Source organism: Lutra lutra, chromosome 10 (genome assembly GCF_902655055.1).
Source record: "Lutra lutra chromosome 10, mLutLut1.2, whole genome shotgun sequence".
In the NCBI taxonomy this organism is placed as follows: Eukaryota; Metazoa; Chordata; class Mammalia; order Carnivora; family Mustelidae; genus Lutra; species Lutra lutra.
Window position 1 is genome coordinate 95657051 of NC_062287.1, and position 21357 is coordinate 95678407.

The 21357-nt window shown below is 57.1% G+C and overlaps 1 protein-coding gene and 1 pseudogene across 1 annotated transcript in view; both read left to right on the top strand.

The window, feature by feature from the left end:
- CD82 (CD82 molecule) overlaps positions 1–11926 on the top strand; it is a 49884-nt gene extending 37958 nt beyond the window's left edge. The window contains exons 6-9 of the mRNA XM_047692824.1: positions 6930–7031; positions 10076–10282; positions 10682–10765; positions 11020–11926. Coding sequence (XP_047548780.1) covers positions 6930–7031; positions 10076–10282; positions 10682–10765; positions 11020–11097 — 471 coding nt within the window. The 3' untranslated portion in view covers positions 11098–11926. The remainder of the gene's footprint in view (positions 1–6929; positions 7032–10075; positions 10283–10681; positions 10766–11019) is intronic.
- A 2695-nt stretch (positions 11927–14621) lies between these two features.
- LOC125110297 (uncharacterized) lies at positions 14622–17821 on the top strand (annotated as a pseudogene).
- The last annotated feature ends 3536 nt before the right edge of the window (positions 17822–21357 follow it).

Here is a 21357-nt window from a genome sequence, read left to right on the forward strand (position 1 = left end):
CTGCCTTCTCACCGTCTGATTTCCCCATCTCATAGTAATAACAATGGCCCCCATCTCTGGCCCCTGTTGAATGCCAACCACATGCCAAGAGCTGAGCTAGTAACTTGATACACACTTCAGTTTTACAAGCATTTTCCAGTTTTAAGAAACTGAGGCAGAGGGGTGCCTGGGTGGCTCAGTGGGTTAAGCCGCTGCCTTTGGCTCAGGTCATGATCTCAGGGTCCTGGGATCGAGTCCCACATCGGGCTCTCTGCTCAGCAAGAAGCCTGCTTCCCTCTCTCTCTTTCTCTGCCTGCCTCTCCGTCTACTTGTGATCTCTCTCTGTCAAATAAATAAATAAAATCTTAAAAAAAAAAAAAGAAACTGAGGCAGAGAGCAGCAAAATGACTTGGCCACAGCCACGCATAGCTCAGATGCTTCAGAGTGGAGAATTCCATCCCCATCCCTCTGACCCAAGGCCCATGCCTCCCTTTCCAGCACCCTGCCTCCCTGTGGGCTGGTATGATCTCCGCTTGGCTGACAGCCAGCAGCTACGCCTCATTGGCGTCCCACGGCCCCAGAGCAAGGCTTGTTTGGAGAATCAGGACTCCTGACTCCAGTCCAAACTGTCCGTCCTACCCCGTGATTCCCTCCCCTGCCTCCCACGCTCCTCCTCCCCACCAGGCTCCATACCCCTTGCCCCCTGGTCCCAGCCCACCTCACCTTGGCCCACCTCTCCTGCAAGGCAGAGGGGCATTTCCTGGCTCTGCTGGGGATGTTCTGGCAGTGCTCTCTCACTCAAGTTAAAATGAATGATTTATTTTTTCTCTCCCAGCACATTGTAAATCCCGGTGGAAGACTAAACATGTCCTTGATGATGTTTATTCCTGCCGATGAGGTCCAGCTGGGGAGGTGGGCCTTGTTGAGCCTAGAGGAAGAGAACTTCTAGAGGCAATGGGCTGTCCTTTCTCTCACTCTCCAGGCCTCCTGGGCAGGTAGAAGGGACCAAGCCACTGGGGTTCCACCCTGCCCCTGCCCGAAGTGGTCTCTGGGGATGCCGTTTGTACCTCCTGCCCTGAGTTCCCAGCAGCCACGGTTCCCGGGGCAGCAACAGGGGAGGCTGGGGACCTGGGGCAAGGCACATGGCCTCTTGAGCCCGGGCTTCTGTGTCTCTAAATTGAAGGGGAAAGCGGCTGGGCCCCCACTCCCACCCAGAGTTGGAGAGAGCACAGACCGCAACACTTGTATAAGATAGGGAAGGGGCCAAGGCCTCAACTCCAGGACTCAACCGCCCGTGTTAGAATCGCTGCTCTGAGGCCCTCAGCAAGTTACTCAACCTCTCTGTGCTCCACGCATGTCACTGGTCAGACAGCGGTAATAATACAGGTCCGCTCCCCTTAGCCACAGTTCTGAAATCCGAGAACTACTCAGAAAAGCAAAAATGCCCTTTGCAGCTCGTTCAGTGGCATAATCAAACCTGAAGAGAAGCCAGGCTATTCGTGGCCTCTGTGTACCCCATTCAGGGGGCCCTCAGGAATTATGAATGGGAACGAGTGTGGGGTGTGACCCAGACCCCAATCCCTTTCTAAAATTGGAACACTGCTCAGTGCCAAAGCACCCGGGCCCCAAGGCCCGTCTCCCCAAGCCCATCTCCTAGCTCTTTGCTGCGGATTTGAGAGCCCTGCCAATGGGAAGGGCCTGAGTAGTGCCTGGCCCAGAGCAGACACCTCCTGGACTCCTTGGGAGGGCTCACTGGTGGTCACCATCACTAACTTCATTAACGCTTAGTAAGGGCTCAGTAAACGGTAGCTGTTCCTGTTGTCTTTGATGTTAGTCTTAGCGAAAGCTGTGGGCCAGGATTTGGGAGTGGGGATTCCTTTAGCTCTTTCCTCATCTGACCACGTATATCCAGCCCGAGTTCGGTGGGCCCGCCCCAAGTCTGGGCTTCCAGGGCCCTGTGTTCTAGGCTGGGGTCTGCCTCTGGCTGCCCCAGGGGCTTGGACAACTTGCCCAGCCTCTCAGAGTGCCAGCTGACATCTCGGGGGCCTTTCCCAGCTTTGACGCTCTGGGATTCTGGCTTGTCCTCTCCAGGTAGAGAAGAGTGGGAGAGGGTCAGAGATAAAAAGGGAGCACTCTCTGCTGGGACGTGCCAGGCACTGGCCTTGGCCCACTCACGCAGGCCCTGCTGCTCCCCTGCCCAATGGCCCACAGGGGTGAGGCCACTGAGGCTTCAGTGGATAATGTCAGGGGGCTGAGCAGAACAGCGCAGGGCTGAGGGCTTGGAGGGGAAGGAGCTCAAGTGGGGCTGGGTGGGTGCTGGGGATTGGGGTTGGGGGTAGTGGCCCAGCCACACTGCTGTGCCTTTCCTCACCCTGGGGGAGGTCAGGAGCATGGTGATGCCCTCCCCCCTCTTTCCCTTTCCTACTGGAGAAGCTCAGAGGAGCCAGTGTGCATGCGTCCCAGCGCCCTAACCTATAGGTGGTAAGACGGGTTCCCCGAGGACAATGCCGTTCTGTGAGATGCCTGCTCCCTGTGATGGAAACCTCCTGATCCCCTGGCCCGGGTTGCTACCAGCCTTGGGGGTGGACAGCTGGAGCTAGGACAGAGACATGTGACCTTTGTCTTCCCTTTGGGGAAGGGGAAGAAGGCCTCCAGGCGTTCCTTTTGGAAGGGGATCATGGAGAGCAGTGGGATGGAGATTCTTTTTTTTATTATTATTAATATTTTATTTGACAGAGTGAGAGAGGATAAGAGGGGGAGCAGCAGAGGGTGAGGAAGAAGCAGGCTTCTGGCTGAGCAGGGAGCCCGATTTGGGTCTCCATCCCAGGACCCCCAGATTATGACCTGAGCTGAAGGCAGATGCTTAACCGACTGAGCCACCCAGGTGCCCTGGGATGAAAATTCTTAAGGTGCTGGGTGCTGGGTGCCTGTGTGGCTCCTTGGCTCCGTGGCAGTGGAAGGTGGAGCCTGACTCAGACCCCGCCCTCAAGGAGCTAACTGGAGCCTGGGGAGTTCTGGGTTGCTGGTTATGTACTTTGCTGCCCGCTTTCAGGAAAGACTCAGGTGCGGTGACTCGGAGTAAACACACCACCCCCTCTGCATCCACCACTACCAACAAGGGCCCTCATTTCTTACTGGGATCCCAGGCTGAAGCCTCAGACCCGCTGTGTCTGCATTCTGGCAAAGCACCTGGCAACATGTCCTGTGGGATCCCCGAGAGGACAGGAAGATGTGGGTCCGTTTCATTGCTTGGGCACCTCGTTCTCGAGGGCAATTTGATACCTTGAATAAAGAGCATGGAGAGTGGTCAGGACACCATCCCAAGGAGTGGTTGGAGGAGCCAGAGAGGAGAGGGGGTGGAGGGAGACCCAGTCTGGTCTTGAATATCCTAATGGTTTCTCCTGGGAGAGAGTGATCCGATCTGTTTCAACTGGTCCCCTCTGGAACTTAAAATGAATTGCTTGTATCAGGAGCCTCCCAACCCCTGCAATGTGCCATTCTGTGGGGTCCTGAGTTCCCCATACGGGGAGAATTTAAGCAGAGCCCAGGAAGGTATGGGAAGGGCTCTTACTGAGGTCTCTTTTAATCCTGCCTCTGTGTGAAACAGCAGGCTGCAAGGTGGAGTGCGAGCCCAGCCGGGTGGTAGTGGGGAGCCGCCCCAGAGGGGACAGTGGGATTGGGGGGGGTGTGTGGAAACAGTGGGGGTCGGCCGCGGTTAAGATCGCAGGCTTCTGGGGCCCCCCAATTAGGGTTACAGTCTGTCTCTGCTGCTCGCTAGCTGTGTGATCTTGGCAAGTCGTACCTCTGGATCTGTTCTCTGTTCTGGGAAATGGGGAGGAGGGACTGGGCAGCTTTCCAGGACTGGCCTCCTAGGCGTGTGACCTGAGTGGTTACACAGGGCCCTCCGCTTCAAAGGGTCCATGCTTGGTTTACACTCTGATGCTGCTGTGTTGAAATTCGTAATCCTTTTTAAGCAAGGGACCCTGCATTTTCATTTTGCTCTAGGCTGTAATTAATGCTGCTGGTCCTGGGAAGGACTGGTTGTTTTGTTTTAAATCCTGGGCACGACTCTTCATTGCATAGATAGTAACACGATGGGCCAGAGCTGTCTGGAGGCTCTGCGGGATCTAGATTTCTGAAGGCTGCCCGTGGGACTCTGTCCCTCTCCGTCCCTTGATCTGGCTCTGGCTCTTCTCTGTCAGCTCCCTTCTCAGGCAGGCAGTCCCCGCAGGCCCTCATGTTGCCCAATGAGCAGAAAGAGAAGGTCACCTTGGGTGACAAGACCATTCTTGAAGCACTCCCTGTGCCCAGTGTTGGGGAGGTGGCCAATGGCAGCCTGGGACTTGCCCATGGCAATGAGAGGGGCAGGGCTTCCGGGCTCATGAAGGGGTTGGGGGGGTTACCCCTAAGGAAAGGAAGTGCTGTTTCTAGAAGGGAGAATTGGGTGCAGCGCAGGGAGAAACCCCAGACGCGGCCCCTACAGGGACGAAGGAAGAGAGTGGGCATCTTACCCCTTCCCCTCCCCGCTTGCTCTTGTTTCGGGCATGACCTAGTTGCCAGGGTGACTGCCCCTGAGCTCCTGACTTGGCCTCCTGGGCATAGGGATCCCAAGGCATCTGCTGAGAGCTGAACCAGCCCCTGTGGCGGCCGTTGTCCCTGTGGCCTTGCTGGGTCTCTCAGCTCCCTTCTGGGCTGCAGGATGAGGTGGTGTTTCCATGGAAACCACCCAGCCTCAGTGGAAACCACTGGGCTTCCATCACTTTTCTCATGTCAGGGGACCCGAAATAGGGAAGTATGGGCTGGGGTATAAATAAAGACAAGGTCGGTGGTGGGGTGCAGGGACGGCAGGTAGGACAGCTGTGGGAGAAGCAGCTGTCCATGCAAATGCCCCTGGGGACAGCCCCCTTCTTTCCGGGGAGAAGAGGCAGAGCAGAGAGGGTCAGAGCAGAAAGACCCAAGCCTGCAGGAGCCAGCCCCAGCTGTAGGACGGGAGCTAGCCGCTTAGCTTCTCCAGGCCGCTCCTTCACACGCTCTGACCTCCTTCAAGCTGTGGCCAAGTGGTTTCAGTGCTGATAGAGCTTCACGGGTCAAAACTCGGGTTCCAGGTCCAAATCCCAGCTCTTCACGTGTTGGCCATGTGACCCATGTTGCTGTGTAATCACTCTCTCTGAGCCTCATTTCCTGCATCTCTAAAATGAGGGAACGAGGTAAATCACTAGGTCCGCTCTGAGGATAAAAATGAATTAATGCACAAAAAGTACTTAGCATGGCTGGTTTCTAACAAGTGTTTGATAAAATTTAGCCGCTGTGATTCGTTGCTGGTAGGAAGGCTTTGTAAATTGTAAAGCTCAGTGTGAGTGAAACGAAGAGTACCACACTGGGTGTTCTGTCAAGAGGGAGCGGGGCTGGTTTCCCAGGGCCGTGAAGGGAGGGGGCAAGGAGCCAGGGCTGCGGGTCCCTCCAGAGGATGTGGGTTTTCTGAGCTGCCTGCGGAGAGCTGAGGCAGCCCACTCACCGCATTGTGAGCTGGGCTCTGAAAACCCCTGCCAGGAAGTGTCTGTCCTATATCCTAATTCCCCTTTCTCCGGAACCCAGGACAGGTTTGTGGCCGTCCCCTCGGTACCCTGGCCTCTCACCCTGGGCTTCTGCGGTGACAGCAGTGGCTGTGACTCGCTTATTTGTGCTGGCGTGCCAGGGAGGCCCCTGGACAAGGTCCACAGGAGAGGCCAGGCGGGGCCAGGCTTGGTCTGGCTCTCGGGGTGGAGGGGAACGGGGGCGGGGGGGGGGAGGCGGGTGCCTTGTTCCTTCCTGGGGCGCGGGGCCCTGTTCTCAGTTCTCAAGGTTGGTTTCGGGTTTGCCTCCCTTTGCACGGCTGACTTGTTCCTGAAAAGCTGCCTGGGTGCGATCCTCTGTTGAGAGCCGCCCCTGGGGGGCCTTGGGGGCTGAGTCCTTTTGTTCCTTGTGCCCCTCATCTGCCTTCTTTGTAAATCATTGTTTCCTTGGTGTTGAGAAAAGCAGATGCGTCTCTCCCTCACCAACGGACCTGAATTCCCCCACATAGTGAGGATTTGGAGTTCGCAGGGCTGTGGGGCAGGCATAAGGACTAATGGGGAGAGTGTGTGAGTACTGCCCTGGGGCGCGGCGTTAGGCGGTGAACGTACAGCCGTCTGTTATTCAAGTACAGCTCACGTCTGACCTGGCCAGGCTTCACCAGGTCTGGTCCTTGCTCCCATGACTCTGACATGCTAGTGGAGGGGAGACACTGTACATCCTGAAAAGGAATGAGCTCGTAATGACAATGCTATGAAACAGCAGGCCCAGCCTTGCAAGTTGAGGAGGGCCTGGGAGGGGGTGCTGGAGGGGACAGGAAAGGGATATATTCTGTAGGATGGTCCAGGAGGGCCTTTCTGAGGAGGTGACCTTTAAACAGATCCCTGGAGGAAGTGGACCGGTGAGCAATGTTAATATGTGGGGGAAGAGGATGACAGGTGGAAGAGGAAGTACAAAGGCCCTGAGGCACGAGCATGCCTAGCAGAAAGACAGCAAAGGAGATCTGGGTAATTGAAGCAGAAGAAGGTAAAAAACAGACAGTGGTTTGAGAAGAGCGGGGGCCAAACAAGGCTGGGCCTTGTGGGCCACTGACAGGATGGCAGCTTTCTTCCTGAGAGGGATGGCAGGCCACCGGAGGGCTCTGAGTGCCGAACAGACTACAGCACAGCTGTGGTAGGCCCCGGATTGCCCTGGGCTTCCTGTGATGGCCAGCAGGGGCCTGGCACCCTAGAAGCACTAGAAAAGCAGCTTAGCATGAACAGTAGGATGCTTTTGAGTGTGAGCATGTCCCCAGGGCTGGGGTGGGTGAGGAGAGAGGCCGTTTAAGTAGATGTGACCAAAGGTGGGGAATGGGTTTCAGGAAATCTGACCTTGACCCTTATTCTCTCCTCTGTCTGCAGCTAAAGCAGGAGATGGGCAACATCGTGACCAACCTCATTCAGAACTACAAGGACAGTCACGAGGACAGACTGCAGGAGGCCTGGGACTACGTGCAGGCCCAGGTAAGGCGACGGTGGCAGGGGTCAGGGTGGCATGAGGGTCCTGGCCCAGTGTGTCTGAGTCTGGGTGTTGTCTGCCTGACTGAATATTCCAGAGAGTTTGTATATGAGTGTGTATCTGTTGGGGGCAAGGGGCCTCTGAGTTGTACCCCTGCCTAGCACCCCAGCTACCACCACAGTCTCTCAGGGGGCCCAGGGTCTTGGAGGCTGCCCGGGGCTCCCGGTGCCCCCAGTCTATGGTCAGAGCGGGAGGGCCCTCCTCTCAAGCCAGGCTGGGGAGTATCAGGAGTCCCTTTGAGGGGTTAAGGAACTGGGTGACAAAGCTGACGTGCTGACACAATTCTGAGTGGAGGCTACCTCTGGGAGGGTATTGGCATGGGATGTGCCTGTGGGAACCTTCTGGAGTGAAAGGAATGTTCTGTCCAAATCCCGATCCAACTGGCAGTCATGTCAGTCTATGTGTAAAATTTCGTCAAGCTGTGCGTGTGCGTTTGCGTGTGTGTGTGTGTGTGTGTGTTCCACCTCAGGTAAGTGAGAGAGGCAGACTGACTGAATAAAGGAATGAGAGAATGACTGACTGACAGATTCCGTGACTGACAGGCTGAATGAATGAATGCATGAATGAATGATAGACTGGCGACAAAATGACTGGCTGACTGACTGAACGAACGATGGACTGACTGCCAGACAGATTGACTGACTGACTGAATGAATGAATGACAGAATGAATGAATGCATGCATGAATGATGGACTGACTGGCAGACAGAATGACTGACTGGCCCACTGGGTTCCCAGCATGCCCTAATGGCGAGCCAGTCACCACACACATGAACGGACCTCGGGGATCAGGTCCCAGAGGCTGTATGCCCTTGGTGGGGACCCAGCATCTCTGGGCTGCCGCAGCGGCCTCCTGTCTCCCGAGGAGGCACCGGCCACAGCGGTCACTCAGGGCCTGCCTATAGCTCTGACTGCTGCCTGGCAGGGGGCTGTGGGGTGTGAGGGGCAGGGGTGGGGGCAGCGGGAGTAGGCCAGACTCCACAGCACCAGGAGAGCAGGGCGTCTGGAGACGGGACTCTGTCCAAACCACATGGGTGCATCCCTTTTCTGGGCCGTGAAGAGGGGAGGGTAGTGTTTCCTGCCTCACAGTGTTTGGTGAGGAGGACCAGATAGAGCCGGGACGGGGGGCCTGTGTCCGCTGTGGGGCTCAGTGCCTGTGGGAAGATGTTTTCCTCACACATTCAGTTTGACCCACAGTTGCTGAGGTTGGGGAGACCCTCATGTCCCAGGATGAACATGTCCTTCCTTCGAGGAGCCTGGGGGAGAGGCGGGTCCCTTGAGAGATGGTGTGCACCCTGCCGTGGGAAGCACTTGACTGGTTGCGGGATTTCTGCAGCCGGTGAGGCCTCTAGATCATTCTGATGTCTGTCAGATGCCGCTTGGCACGGTGGTTAAGAAAGCTGACTGAGTCAGGCCCCTGAGCCTGGGACTACCAGCTCTGCTGCTTGCGGAGCCTGGGTCCCCGTCTGGCAAACAGGGCCTTGGACCCGTGCTCATATGAGAGGAGTGTGTGAAGCCCGTGGCGCTTACACAGCGCTTTGGTGGCCTGTTGGTGATGAGGGTTTATTGGTCCCAGGCAACCCCTGAGACGCAGGGCACGTGGTGGCCAGGGACAGATCTCGGCAAGAGGCAGGGTCGGGGACTCTGCCTGGTGTGGTGGCCAAGGAGTGCTGTCGCCTTCTGATGAGGGTATGAGGGCCTGGGTGCGCCCCTCAGCGGTGCTGGCCTCTGGCCCAGGCTGGAAGCTGCCAAGCATTGGTATGAGAGGACAGAAGGAAGGAAGGAAGCTGTCCCAGCCATTGCCTGAGCTTGGCTCGCCCCCTGCTGGTCACCAGGCTGCTGGTCAGGGACCGGCCACCCTGAGCTGGGAGGGAAGCAGGGGGGACTACCCACGCACCCAGCCGGGGGCGGGGGACATGAAGCTCACCCTTCGAGTCCACTTAATCCTCCCAGGGACCCTGGCAGAGTGGCTCTCGCTAACCCTTTTCCACGAGGAAGCCGGGGCTGGCGGCTGGCACAGGCCCTCCCCAACTCGGTTCCACCTTCCCATGGGCCTTTCCAGCACAGGCCTAGCTCCTCACATCCCAGCCCTGTCAGGAATTCAAGTCCAGATGTGATCCACAGCCCCTCAGGGTCCCTTCGCGAGCCCCACGGAGGCCCCTTCTGGCCCAGGGAGCCTCAAAAGGCCTTCTTCCCCTCTGGAGCTAGAACATTTTCTCTTCCAAAACGCAGAATTGGCCATATCTCCTTTTTTACCTTGACCACCAGGAAGCTCACAGCCAGATCTCAATTCTAACATGTACACAGCAGCTAAAAGTGGAGCTGGCCTTTCCCGAGCCGTCCAGATCAGAGCTGGACCCTTGGCCTGCCTTGTTCTGGGGAGTCCTCCCAGCAGCCCTTTGACTTAGGAACTTAGGAACTTAGAACTTAGAACCATTTTGCAGATGAGGAGACTCAGGAAAGCACTTTAACCAAAGTTAAGCTGCTGGTACATGGCAAAGCTGGGATTTGGACTCTAGACCCCACGCTCTTTTTTAAAAAAATTATTTCAAGTAGGCTCCATACACAATGTGGGGCTTGAACTCATGACCCAGAGATCAAGAGTTGCGTGCTCTACGGACTGAACCTGCCAAGCTCCCCAAGACCCCCCACTCTAAACTGTGTGTTGTTTGCCCTGCTCTGTCCCACTTATCTGTGTCTTGTCTTTCAACTTGAATGTCCCTCCTGTGCTGCTTTGTATTTCTACTGTCCCTGAGTTTTTGTCTCTTGCTGTTTTAATGTTATGATGTATGTTTCCTGAAAGCCCCTTTAAATTCCCTGCGGCTCCCAGAAGCCAGAGTGAAGCCTAAACTCTGATCCTGGTGGTTTGCCAGGCCCAGGGTGGGGCCTGAAAGTGGTTGATCTGAGCCTCCATCCTGGGAGATGCCCCCTCCCCCTGGAGGGCCGCCTGCCTGAGAGCTGTGGGCGTGAGCAGCCGGTCTCCGCGCAGGTGAAGTGCTGCGGCTGGGTCAGCTTCTACAACTGGACAGAAAACGCGGAGCTCATGAACCGCACCAACATCACCTACCCCTGCTCCTGCGAGGCCAGGAGGGAGGAGGAGGACAACTTCGTGGTGAGGAAGGGCTTCTGTGAGACTTTCGACAGCAACAGGACTGAGAGCAGGAACAGCCCCGAGTACTGGCCTGTGTACCATGAGGTGTGTGGACGGTTGTGGGTCCCAGGCTGGACTTGGGGCACCCTGGGGTCTGGGTACTCAGGCCACTCAGGCTTGCCTGGGCTGCACCTTAGCTCCGATTTCTTTCCAGCCTCCCTCCCTCCCTTGCTTCCCTCTTCCCTTCCTTCCTTCCCTCCCTCCTCCCTCCCTCCTTCCCTCACTCCTCCCTTCCTTCACTTAGCTGTTCCTGCCTTTGATTCACCTGTTTGCTTGTCATTTGTACCTGCATCAACATATTTGTTGATTTATGCAGTCAGGGAACACACAGACCCCGCTCTGCCGGCCCTCTGGGCCAGGTCAAGGGGTGGGGGCTCCCAGCCATTGTGCATGGCGGGGTGAGGCTGCGTGGTGGGGTGACGTGGTCGTGTTTTCCCCTCGTAGGGCTGCATGAAGAAGGTGCAGGCCTGGCTGCAGGAGAATGTGGGCATCATCCTAGGCATCTGTGTGGGCGTCGCTGTCATCGAGGTCTGAATCCCTTCCCCTCCAGCACCCCCGCCCCGCCCCCAGCCCTACCATCCCCGCTGATGGCCTCAGGGAGGCCAGGCCGGCCTGACCACTGTCCCCTCCCTGGGCGCCTCTGCCGCTGGAGCCACAGGCCGGTCCTTAGGCTTCAGTTGTGGGTCCGCTCCATCCCCCTCAAGCCCCGGGACCCTCGCCAGCCTGCACAGTGAGATGCTGCCCTGGGTCCTCCCTCTGACTCCTGCCCTCTGCCCCCACAGCTCCTGGGGATGCTCCTGTCCATCTGCTTGTGCCGGCACGTCCGCTCTGAAGACTACAGCAAGGTCCCCAAGTACTGAGGCGGCTGCTGTCCCCCACCTCCCTGCCAGTCCCCCAGCCTCCAGGCTCCTCAGGGTCTCCAGGCTCTGCTCTAGGCTCACCGCCCACCTCACTCCCTGTGCCCGTCCTGTGCTGGCTGGAGAGGGGAGGCTTTCTGGAGCCTGGACCCGTCTCCCTCCCTTTCTGCCTCCAGACTTGAGCCCCCACGGCTCCGTGGCTGCTCTGCTTCTTGCCTGCTGGGATCCGCGTAGGCCCCCGCGGCGTCCCTGCACAGGGGCACGGGGTCTCCGCCCACCTTGGGAGCTGTGTACATGGCGTGGGGAAAGGTGTATTCAACACTGGGGATGGGGGTGGGATTTGGAGAAGGCACCGGGGCTGCCCACTGCGTGGGTAAACTTTTTTTTTCCACTATAAGGCTTCTATCTTTGGTTTTCACATTTTCATCGAAGGTAGTAGGAGAAGGTGGGCTTTACCTCACATTCTTAGGAGCAGCAGCCCATCCTCAGGCCAGCTCAGATCAACTGAGGATGAGGCTCTGAACTGGGCCAAAGAAGGGGCCCCCTGGGCCGGGGAATCTGGACTGGTTCTGGGCTGCTTAGGGAATCAGGGGGATGAACCCCGGGGGCCTGACACAGAGCTGGTCCTGCATTTGCCAGGATCCTGAGTTGTCCAGGGAAGGGTGGGGGGAGGACGCTTTCCCCGGAGAAGCTAGGCGGTCCTGTCCTTTGCCCCCGAGGGAATGGGTGGGTGAGACTGTGCCTTGTAAGGGAGTGGGAAGGGGCTCTGTGCACAGTTCTATAAAACACGTCCAAGATTTGACAAGTAACATTAAAGAGGATTTGTAACGATCCAGCTTGCCGCCTGGAGATGCTGCTTTTGGAGTCCTGAGGACAAAATGGTAAGAGGGGGTCTACCCTCAAGTGGGGCTGGGAGGGGCACTGGTTGGGAGGTGTTTCCGCAGGGCCCACCAGGTGGCGCTGCTGCCCAGCCTTGGAGCCTGGCAAAGCCCAAAGTCACTGGCTTCCCCAGGCTCCTCACCAGCCCCAGCCCTGAGGGTCTCTCACTCCAATGGGAGCGCTAGTGAAAATGCAGGTTCCGGGCCCCGGGGGATTCTGATACAGCAGATCTGGGCTGGGGACAAAGAATCTGCATTTTCAGCAGCTCCCCCAAGTGACTCCTGAATCGTGTTGCTTTTAGATTCTCTGGTCCCAATAAGTTGTAGCTACAGAGACTCCCCCAAGAGAGATGGGCAGGGCAGAGGAGGGGCATGCAAGCCAGACAGCCTTGACTTCACTGAGGAGGTGCATCTTAGAGACAGTGCAACTGTTGATCTGAACCTAATTAATTTCTTGCAAGAGACTTTCTGTGGCTGACACTCTGGCCTGTGGAGGACACAGGGTCAGCCCCAGGGGGCTGAAGAACCCTTAAGCTCCACAGAGCCTGGTCTCTGCTGCAATCAGAGGCTCTCCCCGGGGCTCTCAGCCTGCACAGGGGGCTGAGGGCTCGGAGGGAAGCCATCCCAGCCTATTTCCTTTATAACCTGCCTCATTCTGTAGGCAAGTACATGTAATAAAACATGAACCATAACAGGGAAAATATGAGCTTACGAGGAAGTGCAGACCCGGGTGAAATGAGGCCAGCCGACTTGGCCAACCTGGTGATGGCGAATCCACGCTGTGCACATCCTGTGTTCTTCACTGCTGTACTCGCAGCAGACATCACTAGTTGATCACCGTTCTCATTTCGTTAGCCCAGAGCACCCTGGCCACGCTCCAAGTAGCCTCGGAATCCTTACCAGTTCAGTACTATCCATCAATCCAGTTGGCCTGGGACATGAAAGCAATTGCCATCTTTGAACTCTAGTTGTTCAGTTGAATCGAAGTAATTTTCTCTCTGAACTTCCTGGAGGCCAAAGCAAAAAGGGAAACTTTGTCAAGTTCTATAGCTCTCATTTCCCAGTGCTTCCATAGCTTAGCTACTAGGAAGATTGTGGCTGGCTGGAATCTAGCATTCAAGCCCACCCTCAAACACACAAACTTTGATATCCCTTCATGACTGGAGCAGAAAGCATAAACAAGCCCCCTGTGCCTGACCTTGTGCTGGTTAAGGGCAGTGAGGACAGAAGCTGTGCATCTGCCAATGAGGAAGCAGGAAGACCCAGGGAATGCCTGCAAAGTGATTGGATGACAATTGTACATAGTTATTGGGGCCTGAATAGCATTTGCTCAGTTCTAGTGCCCTTGACTGTCAACTGACTGACTTCCTATAATCCTGGGAGGCCCATGTTCATTATCCCCAACTTACAGATGAGGACAATGAAGAACACATGGTTAAGTAATTTCCTTCACATTCTGCTACTGCCTGGGGAGTTGAGAGCCGTCCCACATTTACTGTCTGCCTCCTCTTGCACAGGGAAGGGACCCACACGCCACCCTTGCACCAGTGATGGCCTTCCAGAGGGAGAAAGGCTAAGTTAAGAGACAAGCCTGGTCCCTGGCTATAGGCCAGGCTCCCCAGTCAGATAAGGAGACTCCGGGTCTTCAGCTAGATGAGGAGTTGCGTGGGGTAGGGACACAGTCCAGTTCAGCTTGGAGGTCCCTTGGTGCCCACGTGACCATTCCCCATTAGCAGGTCTCGGAGAGGGCTTCCCTGAGAAGGGCTTGGGCCGTGATGGGGCAGGAGAGTGTAGGCTACCAGATGGTGGGGTTTTCCTGTTGCTCCGTGATGCCTGCTGTGGGGAGCTCCAGGCATGAGACCTGGGGAGAAGCAGGCACCAGGGGGCTTGTGTGTTCCAAACTGTGGTCTCCAGCAGGCCCCTGGTATTAGGGACAGTACCCAGGGTGGGGCTAGCAATCATGAACACAGAGAAACTGGGGGCCCCTTCCCCCATGTGTGTCTCCCCTCCTTACTCCCTCTAGGCCGGGGTGGGGGGAAGAAGGGGATGCTGGGATGGCCCAGAAAGCTGAGAGCTCCACCCAAAGAGCAGGGGCGGGTGTGTGTCGGCTGGCCAAGATGCCCAGGGGTTTGGGGCTGAGGCTGGGAGGCTCAAGGATGGGGGTGGGTTAGGAGGCAAGGGGGACCATTGTCCCAGGCTACCTGCTGGCCCCCAAATTAAATGGGACCAGCTGTGGGTGTCAGCGGCAGATCCCCTCTGTGGCCTTGGGTTGCCTCCCTCCAAGGGGGCAGGTGGGAGAGAAGGTAGAAGGTTCTACCCAGCCTTTGGTTGAGGGTCCTGCCATCTTAGTGGTGGCCTCGTATCTCCACCCTTGGGGAGGGTCCACGTTGCTTCTCAGGTTGGCTCTTCAGAAGAGCAGGGAGTCCAGGGACCTGGGTCAGATCTAGCTGTTCCTCAGTCTTCCCGTGTGACCCTGGTCCACAGAGAGCAGGGGTGAGCTCAAATCTGTGTTTGCAAACTACTTTAAAGAAGGCTGAGAAAATGTCAGAAGTTATTAAGAAGATGGGCTAAACCCCCAGCCAGCTTCCTCCTGAGGCTTCTCCCCTGTGCCTTGCAGCTGGAAAGTACCAGAGCCTGCCCTGGGACTCCATGGACATGACTCTAGACTTCCTCCTGCCTCCACCGCCTCCCAGGCTTCCTGGGACCACCCCCAAGCTGGGCTGTGTTGTCAGACCCAGACCGCGGCATGACTTCAGTGACATCTGGTCATTGCGAGCACTGAGTCTGCCGAGACCCTCACTCCTACCTCCCGGGTGGGGCGGTGGGCAGTTTCCACCACCTTCCTTTCCACCACCCCCTACACCCCACCATTGCCCCCAGGCCTGTGAGATTCTGTAGGGAAGGAGCAGAGTCCGGCTTCTCCAATTCCCAAGTTGGCTCCTCCATCCCGACCCCACCTGGGGCTTCCATCCTTCTTGCCTCCCTCCATGGGCTGCTGGACCAGCTGAGAGGCTGTGAGGCCTTCTGTGGGGGTAGGGGGCACCCCAAGGCTGTCATCTCTGCCATGAATGTCCTAGCCAAGAGACATGTGGCTCAGATGATGGCCACAGGGGCCCCATGATGGCCTGGTTGCTGGGACAGAGGGTGGGAAGGTGCAAGGGTGCCCCTGGGTAGAGCCCACCCATGGCTCCCTGGGACCAGGCAGGAAGCATGGGGGCAGGGTACTTCTTGCTCTCTGGGTCCTTTGGGAAGTCAATGGCAGTGTCCAGGAAGGGGCTTGGTCTGGTACGGACACTGACTATGGGCATGGGAGCCAGACTGGAACCGGAATAAGTTCCTTCTCTCTGGATAGGCAGGAGGTGTGGGGGAGACTAGAGGGTGGCCTGGGGTAGACAGAAATATTCCAGTATTTTTATAACTGTTATGGCTGTATAGGCAAGTACTGCCAGATGTCAGCCCAGTGTGTGCAAACACACACACACACACAACCACAGGCCCTGCCACCCCCTGAGGGCTCAGTCCATTCTTAGCTGTGAGGGAACCCAGATCATCTCCTCTGTGGCCAGCGTTGGGCAGGCAGGAAAGGTCAAATGTCTGCCAGCCTGGAATGTTCCAGACCTGCCCTGGCAGACCCCCATCCTGCCTGTTTTCCTGGCAGAGTCTCCTCCAGTCCCGTCCCTGGGGTCTTCCAAGTGAGCGGGTTTCCCGGGCCGAGGAGCCAGGTGCTGAGGGTGGCTAGTGTCCCTAGTGACAGTCCAGCCCCCAGGGCCTCTCCCAGGCCAGGACTGCCACCACTTCCTCCCCAACTTGCCACACTGCCTCTGGTCAGGTATCTGGCTGCTCTCCGGAATTTCTGGAACCTGTGGACTAAGCTTCGTTTGGTCACTGTTTGTTCATTCGTTCAGTCATTTGTTTGTTCATTCATTTGTTCATTCATTCGTTTGTTCATTCATTCATTCATTCATTCATTCATTCATTCATTCATTCCATGAATACTTAAATGGGCACCTCGTCTGTGCCAGGTACTGTTCTAGTCTCCCAAGAACACAGCAGTGAAGAAAAGCAGATCCTGGACTGTATGGCACCTGTGTTCTGGTGAATATAAGGGATCTCATACACCTATACCCCTAGATGTGTGCACACATGCCGCTCACACAGGAGCCACAATCACTGCCCCCAGCTTGGTCAGTGCTGACTGCTGCTGAGGGACCCCCTGGGGCCCATCCAGAGGCTCTGTCGTCCTGTGGAAGGAAGTAGCATAATGAACAGCGAGTGGACAAACAGGAAAGGGTGCGGAAGTTCTCACATTCAGCCCCCTTCCCCTCTGGCCACACTCCCGCAGGAATCACACCCTTGCCCCCCGCCACCCCCAGGCAGCCCCTTCCCCATGAAAACAAATTGGGCAGCTCCTGCTCCTGGGCAAGCAACCTCTCAGACTCATCCGTGACACGGAGGCTGTCATGCCAAACTCCCGGTGTTACTGTGGTGGTCACATGAGGTAACAGACACAGTGATCTGCTTCCCTGGGCAGCCTCTTCCCGTGACGGCTCCGAGCTTCAGCGGAACCCCGCATCCCTCGGCACTGGCCCTCCCTGGATAGAAACAGGCCAGTGGAGAATGTCGGTGCCGCCAAGGCAGGAACTGGATGGGTCCAAGAGGCTGGGACTGGGGCAGGAAGCAATCTGCGGCCAGCTGGAGCACCACGGCGGGGCGGGGAAGGCGGGGGGGGGGGGGGACCTCCTTGCTTCTGGGGCAGGTGCAGGTCATGGGAGGTGGGAGGGGCCGTTCGAGGCCATCTGAGCTGGAAGTACCCACCCCCACTCCCAGCTGCCCCCTCTGAAGTCATTTCCCACCTCTCCCACCGCCGCCCCCCCCCCACACCTGCCTTCAGGACTGGGGCGATGTCAGTCCCAGAAGCAAATTCCTCCCTCCCCCTCCAATGTCACCTCAGATGCCTCAAGCAGGTCCTCTGGGAACGGAATTGGGCTTCCTGCAGGATGCTGGGGGTGTGGAGCTCGGCAGAAACAGAAAACGCAGAGAGGCTGCAGGGGAGAGAAGGATGGACGGTGGGGTTGAGAGAGGCCCCCAGCAGCCTCTTGGAGGAGGGTCAGGGCTGGAGGGTGCTGGTGGCAGCTGACCGAAATGAAGAGCTTTAGCCTCTGCCCTTGTGTCACACATGTGGGTGAGCCCAGCTTGGGGTTTCCAGGGTGACAACGACCCTCTATTCCCACTAGTCAACCCTCCAGGTGCTGGTTTACAGCGGACTCTGGGCCTTGGGGCCAGGAAGCATCCTGCGTTTGCTGGGATGGGAGGAGAGAGCCCCTTTCCCAGAGGGGCCCAGCTCCAAGCCTGAGGGAGCCCACAAAGAGGAGGGAGGGGGTGCTGGGGTGAGATGGATGCTGCGAACAAGACCCCAGCCAGAGGAGGAGCTGGGAGCAGGAGGCAGGTCAGCTCTGGGGGTGAGGCATGCCTTGGGGAGCAGACAGTGGCGGTGGGAGGGCAGTGGAGAGAGGGTGGGAAACCAGCAGGCACAGGCCGGTGCCTCTCTCTGGACCCTGTCCCCTTCCCAGTCAGCAACATGATCGTCCTCTCAGCAGCCATCATGTCCATAGTGCTAACTTTTTAAACCTCCCCCCGCCCCCAGCAGAGGAGACACAATTGCTACCCCCTGGCCCCCATCAGGTGTGGAAACCAAGGCTTGGAAAAGCTACATGGTGTGCTGCAGGCTGCCCCTCTGCCCCAGTCTAGGAGGAGGAGTGGTTCACGCTGTGGTCTGAAGCAGCTCCCCTGGAGTTGTCAGTGAATAACCAGAACGACTGTACTTGACGACCACCCAGGGGAGATGCTGGGATTGGCAGTTGGAGCCCGTGGCTCTGCGTCCTGTGCCTCCTCCACCAGGGAGGCCAATGGGAATAAAGACAGCTGGTTCTAAAGGGAGCCCTCGAGGAGGTGGCCCTTTTTGAAGAGGCTCGACTCAATGACATCTGACATTTCATCCATCGATCTGCGCAGTAACTATTGGGCGCCCACTGAATGCCAGGCTCTGTGGAGGGAATCCGGGCTCAACCAGGTGAGTGAAGTCCCTGGTGTCACGGAGCCGGCAAGCTAGAGGGGGAACATAGGCAAGACCCACAAACTTAAACGGAAGAGGTACCCTGTGTCAGAGATAAACACTCAAGTCAGTCCCTACCCACCAGTCAAAGCACAGGAGATGATGGAAGAAGCCTGTCCCCAGTCTGGCCGTTGTCACCTGCTGTCCTCACTGCCAGGGGTACCCTGAGGGCTGCCACTCCACCAGGAGGCTGGCCAGCCCAGGGTTCAAGAGGAGGCACAGGAACAATCAAACCGTGGATGTGAATGTCACGGCCTCACGTGGATTCCACGTGGACAGAAAACCTTTTCCCAGGTGGCCGAGGGACACTGTCCGGAGCTTGTGATGGTATAAAGACCACCTTGTTGGGATAGTTTAATGACTGACTCAGTGGACGTCTGGGGCAGCCCTGTTGGGGGGGGTTGCAGTGTCTGGGTGTGTCATGTGTGTGTTTCCTTCCTATGAGGACCGAGGGGGCGTGGTCATGAGGTCCCCATGACTCCATGTGTGGTGTGCTTGCGGCCGGCCGTGTTTTGACTCTGGTCTCGATCTCCTGAGGCTCAGAGAGTTTGCAGGTGCCAACCTGCCTCTGACTGAGGGTGGAAAATGGAGCGGCGAAGCCATCGGGAGAGCGACAGTCTTTGCTGCTGGTGTCACAGGACAGAGAGCGCTACTGACCGTAGGATCACTGCCCTGGACATCCGCAGACTGGTTCCTGTCCCAGCTGTCCCCTGTGGTCGCTTGGTTAGTCGTTGGCAGAAATGGTTGTTCTCTTCCCCTCCTCGTGTTGATGCCCTTGGCAATGTGACTGTGTAGTCAGCTCTTCCCTGAATCGTGGCTGGCCTTGTGGCTTGCCGTGGCCAATAGGATGTGGGGAGAGGACCGTGGGCCAATCTTGAGCCCAAGCCTCAAGAGGTTTCCTAAGTTTCCACTCTCTCTGTCTCAAAATTCTGCCACTGCCTGTGAGGAAGCCCAGGTGAGTCTGCTGAAGGATGAGAGGCAAGTGGCCCCCATCACCACATGACCCCAGCTGGCAGCCAGCCCGCCCTCAGACACAGAGCCACCCAGCTCACCCACGGCCAGCCGCAGATGCGAGAGAGGACCCAAGGACTACCCTGCTGAGCCCAACCTACATTTTTGACATGCAGAATCATGAGCTAAATAGATGGTGGTTGGGGCCCCTACATCGGGGGCTAGTGTTACACAGCAGTAGCTAGCTGATACAGTGTTGGCCTTAGGGAATGATGGCAAAAATGACAGCCATCTTTTGATAGGCCCAGTTCCGAGCTCTCGGCAGAGATCACCTCACTTAATCCTCCCAGTGGCTCTGAGAGCCACTTTATAGGCGAGACAACGGAAGGCCAGGGAAGACCATCCTCCTCTCTGGCCCCCTGAGCAGTCAGGGGCAGAGACAAGATTGAAACCCAAGTCTGTCTTCAGGAGCTCAGCCCTGAGTCACCTTCGCAGATGAGCCTCAATGTCAACGCGAGTCAGCAGCAAGGAGAGGGTGTAATGTATTCTGCACACAGGGGCTGACGTCACTGAGAATGTTCTCAGCCTTCCGTTCCCCAAGAGTTATGCCGCATCCCGCCCTGCTCTTGTCTCTCCCCCAGCCCGTGGCTCTAATTCCAGTGTGCTTTTAGAAAGAGAGACAAAAGCACAGATGTGGGGATCATTTATCTCTTTTTTCATTCAACCTCCTATTTAATCAGCAAATATTTCTTGAGCACCTGTCATGAGCCCCTTTCCATAATGTTCTTTCTCCCATGACATTTCCTGGGCCTGTGTCATGTGCCAGGCCCTCACTCAGCACAGGTTCTCCTGCTGTGGTCGTTGGGATCACCCCCCCCCCCACCCACTTCACAGATGGAAAAGCTGAGCTTCCCCACCCCATGGTCAGCTGAGGCCACCTAACCGCTACGTGGCCAGGGCAGGATCCCACTCCGGGTTTGACTGACTTCGGCAGGCCCTCTGCTTTCTCCGTCACCACAGCTGTGGCTTTTTATAAAGGGATTTCGAAATCTCCACTGGGATCTCTGTATGGAGGAAAGGGGCATGGAGGGCCCGGAGGAGAAAGGGTAGTGGGGTGTTGGCAAATGTTCCCTGACTCCGAGAGCTGGCCTGTGGACCGCTGTGGGCAGGTCTGGGAAGAGGGGTCGAGTGCCGGGGATGGAGGGAGAACCACAGGCTTCATCCTGCTTCCCCTGTGTCTAGCAGACAAGTCCCCGCCATCCTTTGTCCCCGCCCGCCGGCCTACCCCTCCACTTTGCTGCTGGACCAGGCTCTGGGCTTGGTGCCCTGCCCCTCCTGGCTGACCTGTTTATAAATGGGGAATTCAGGCACAGTCTGGGCTGGAAGGAGGGCAATCCCTGGGGTAGGGACTTAGCTGTAGGCCTCCCCAGTTTCTCAGAGCCCAGCCGCTGTGGAGGCTGCCTCCTCCAGGCTGGCAGACAGCCCCACCCAGATGTCCTGGTCAATCAGAATCCAGCTACAAGGAGTCTTCTTGTGGTCTGGGAGCTGTAGCAGGTGTGTTGGGGGGAGCGGGAGGGCTATAGAGGTGATAGGCTAGGAGGCCCGAGGGTCTTCTAGGCAATGGGGGGAGAATCTAATCCCCTGGGGATCCCCTGCGCAATTAAGGATCTCCCCAGGGTCACGCAGCTGGTAAGTGTGTGGCCACAGGCTGTTTGAACCCAGCCCAGGGGCTCATATGCACAGCTGCTGGACTCCCTGCTTGGGGAGCTCACGGTGACAGGTGCCTGCACGCCCTGCCCAGTGCCCCAGCTGCTGGTGGATCCTGATGTCGTAGAGCAAGTTGCCAGCCTGTGTGCCAGGCTCCCTTCATGCCCTGAACTCCTCTGCTGTGCTGTTCCGCTTGGAAATGAGTCTCTCCCTGTTCTCCTGGCTAACTCCATTTCTCCCTCCCATCAGCCTTCAGGGAGCTTGCCTGTCACATCCCATAATGACATGGTGGCCTCACTGAGCCCTCCCGTGGCCTTCTTCTGAAGCAGCAAGAAAGCATGCCACCTTGCTGCCTACACATGGGCCACAGGTTCGAATCCAGATTCTGCCCGCCCGAGCTATGCAAGCCTCAGCAAGTGGGTCGTTTTTGGTTCCTCCTTTCAGAAACGGGCACAATCATAGTTTCACCCTCGAGGTTGCTGCAAAGGCCAAGTAAGTTAGCACACGAGCAGGCTTAGCCAGCTGCCTGGTGCGGAACGAGCTCTCAGCGCCAGGCTCCCTGCTTCCTTTCCTTGTTGGGGTGACCTTCGGTGACCATGAATTGTGACTGCTGGT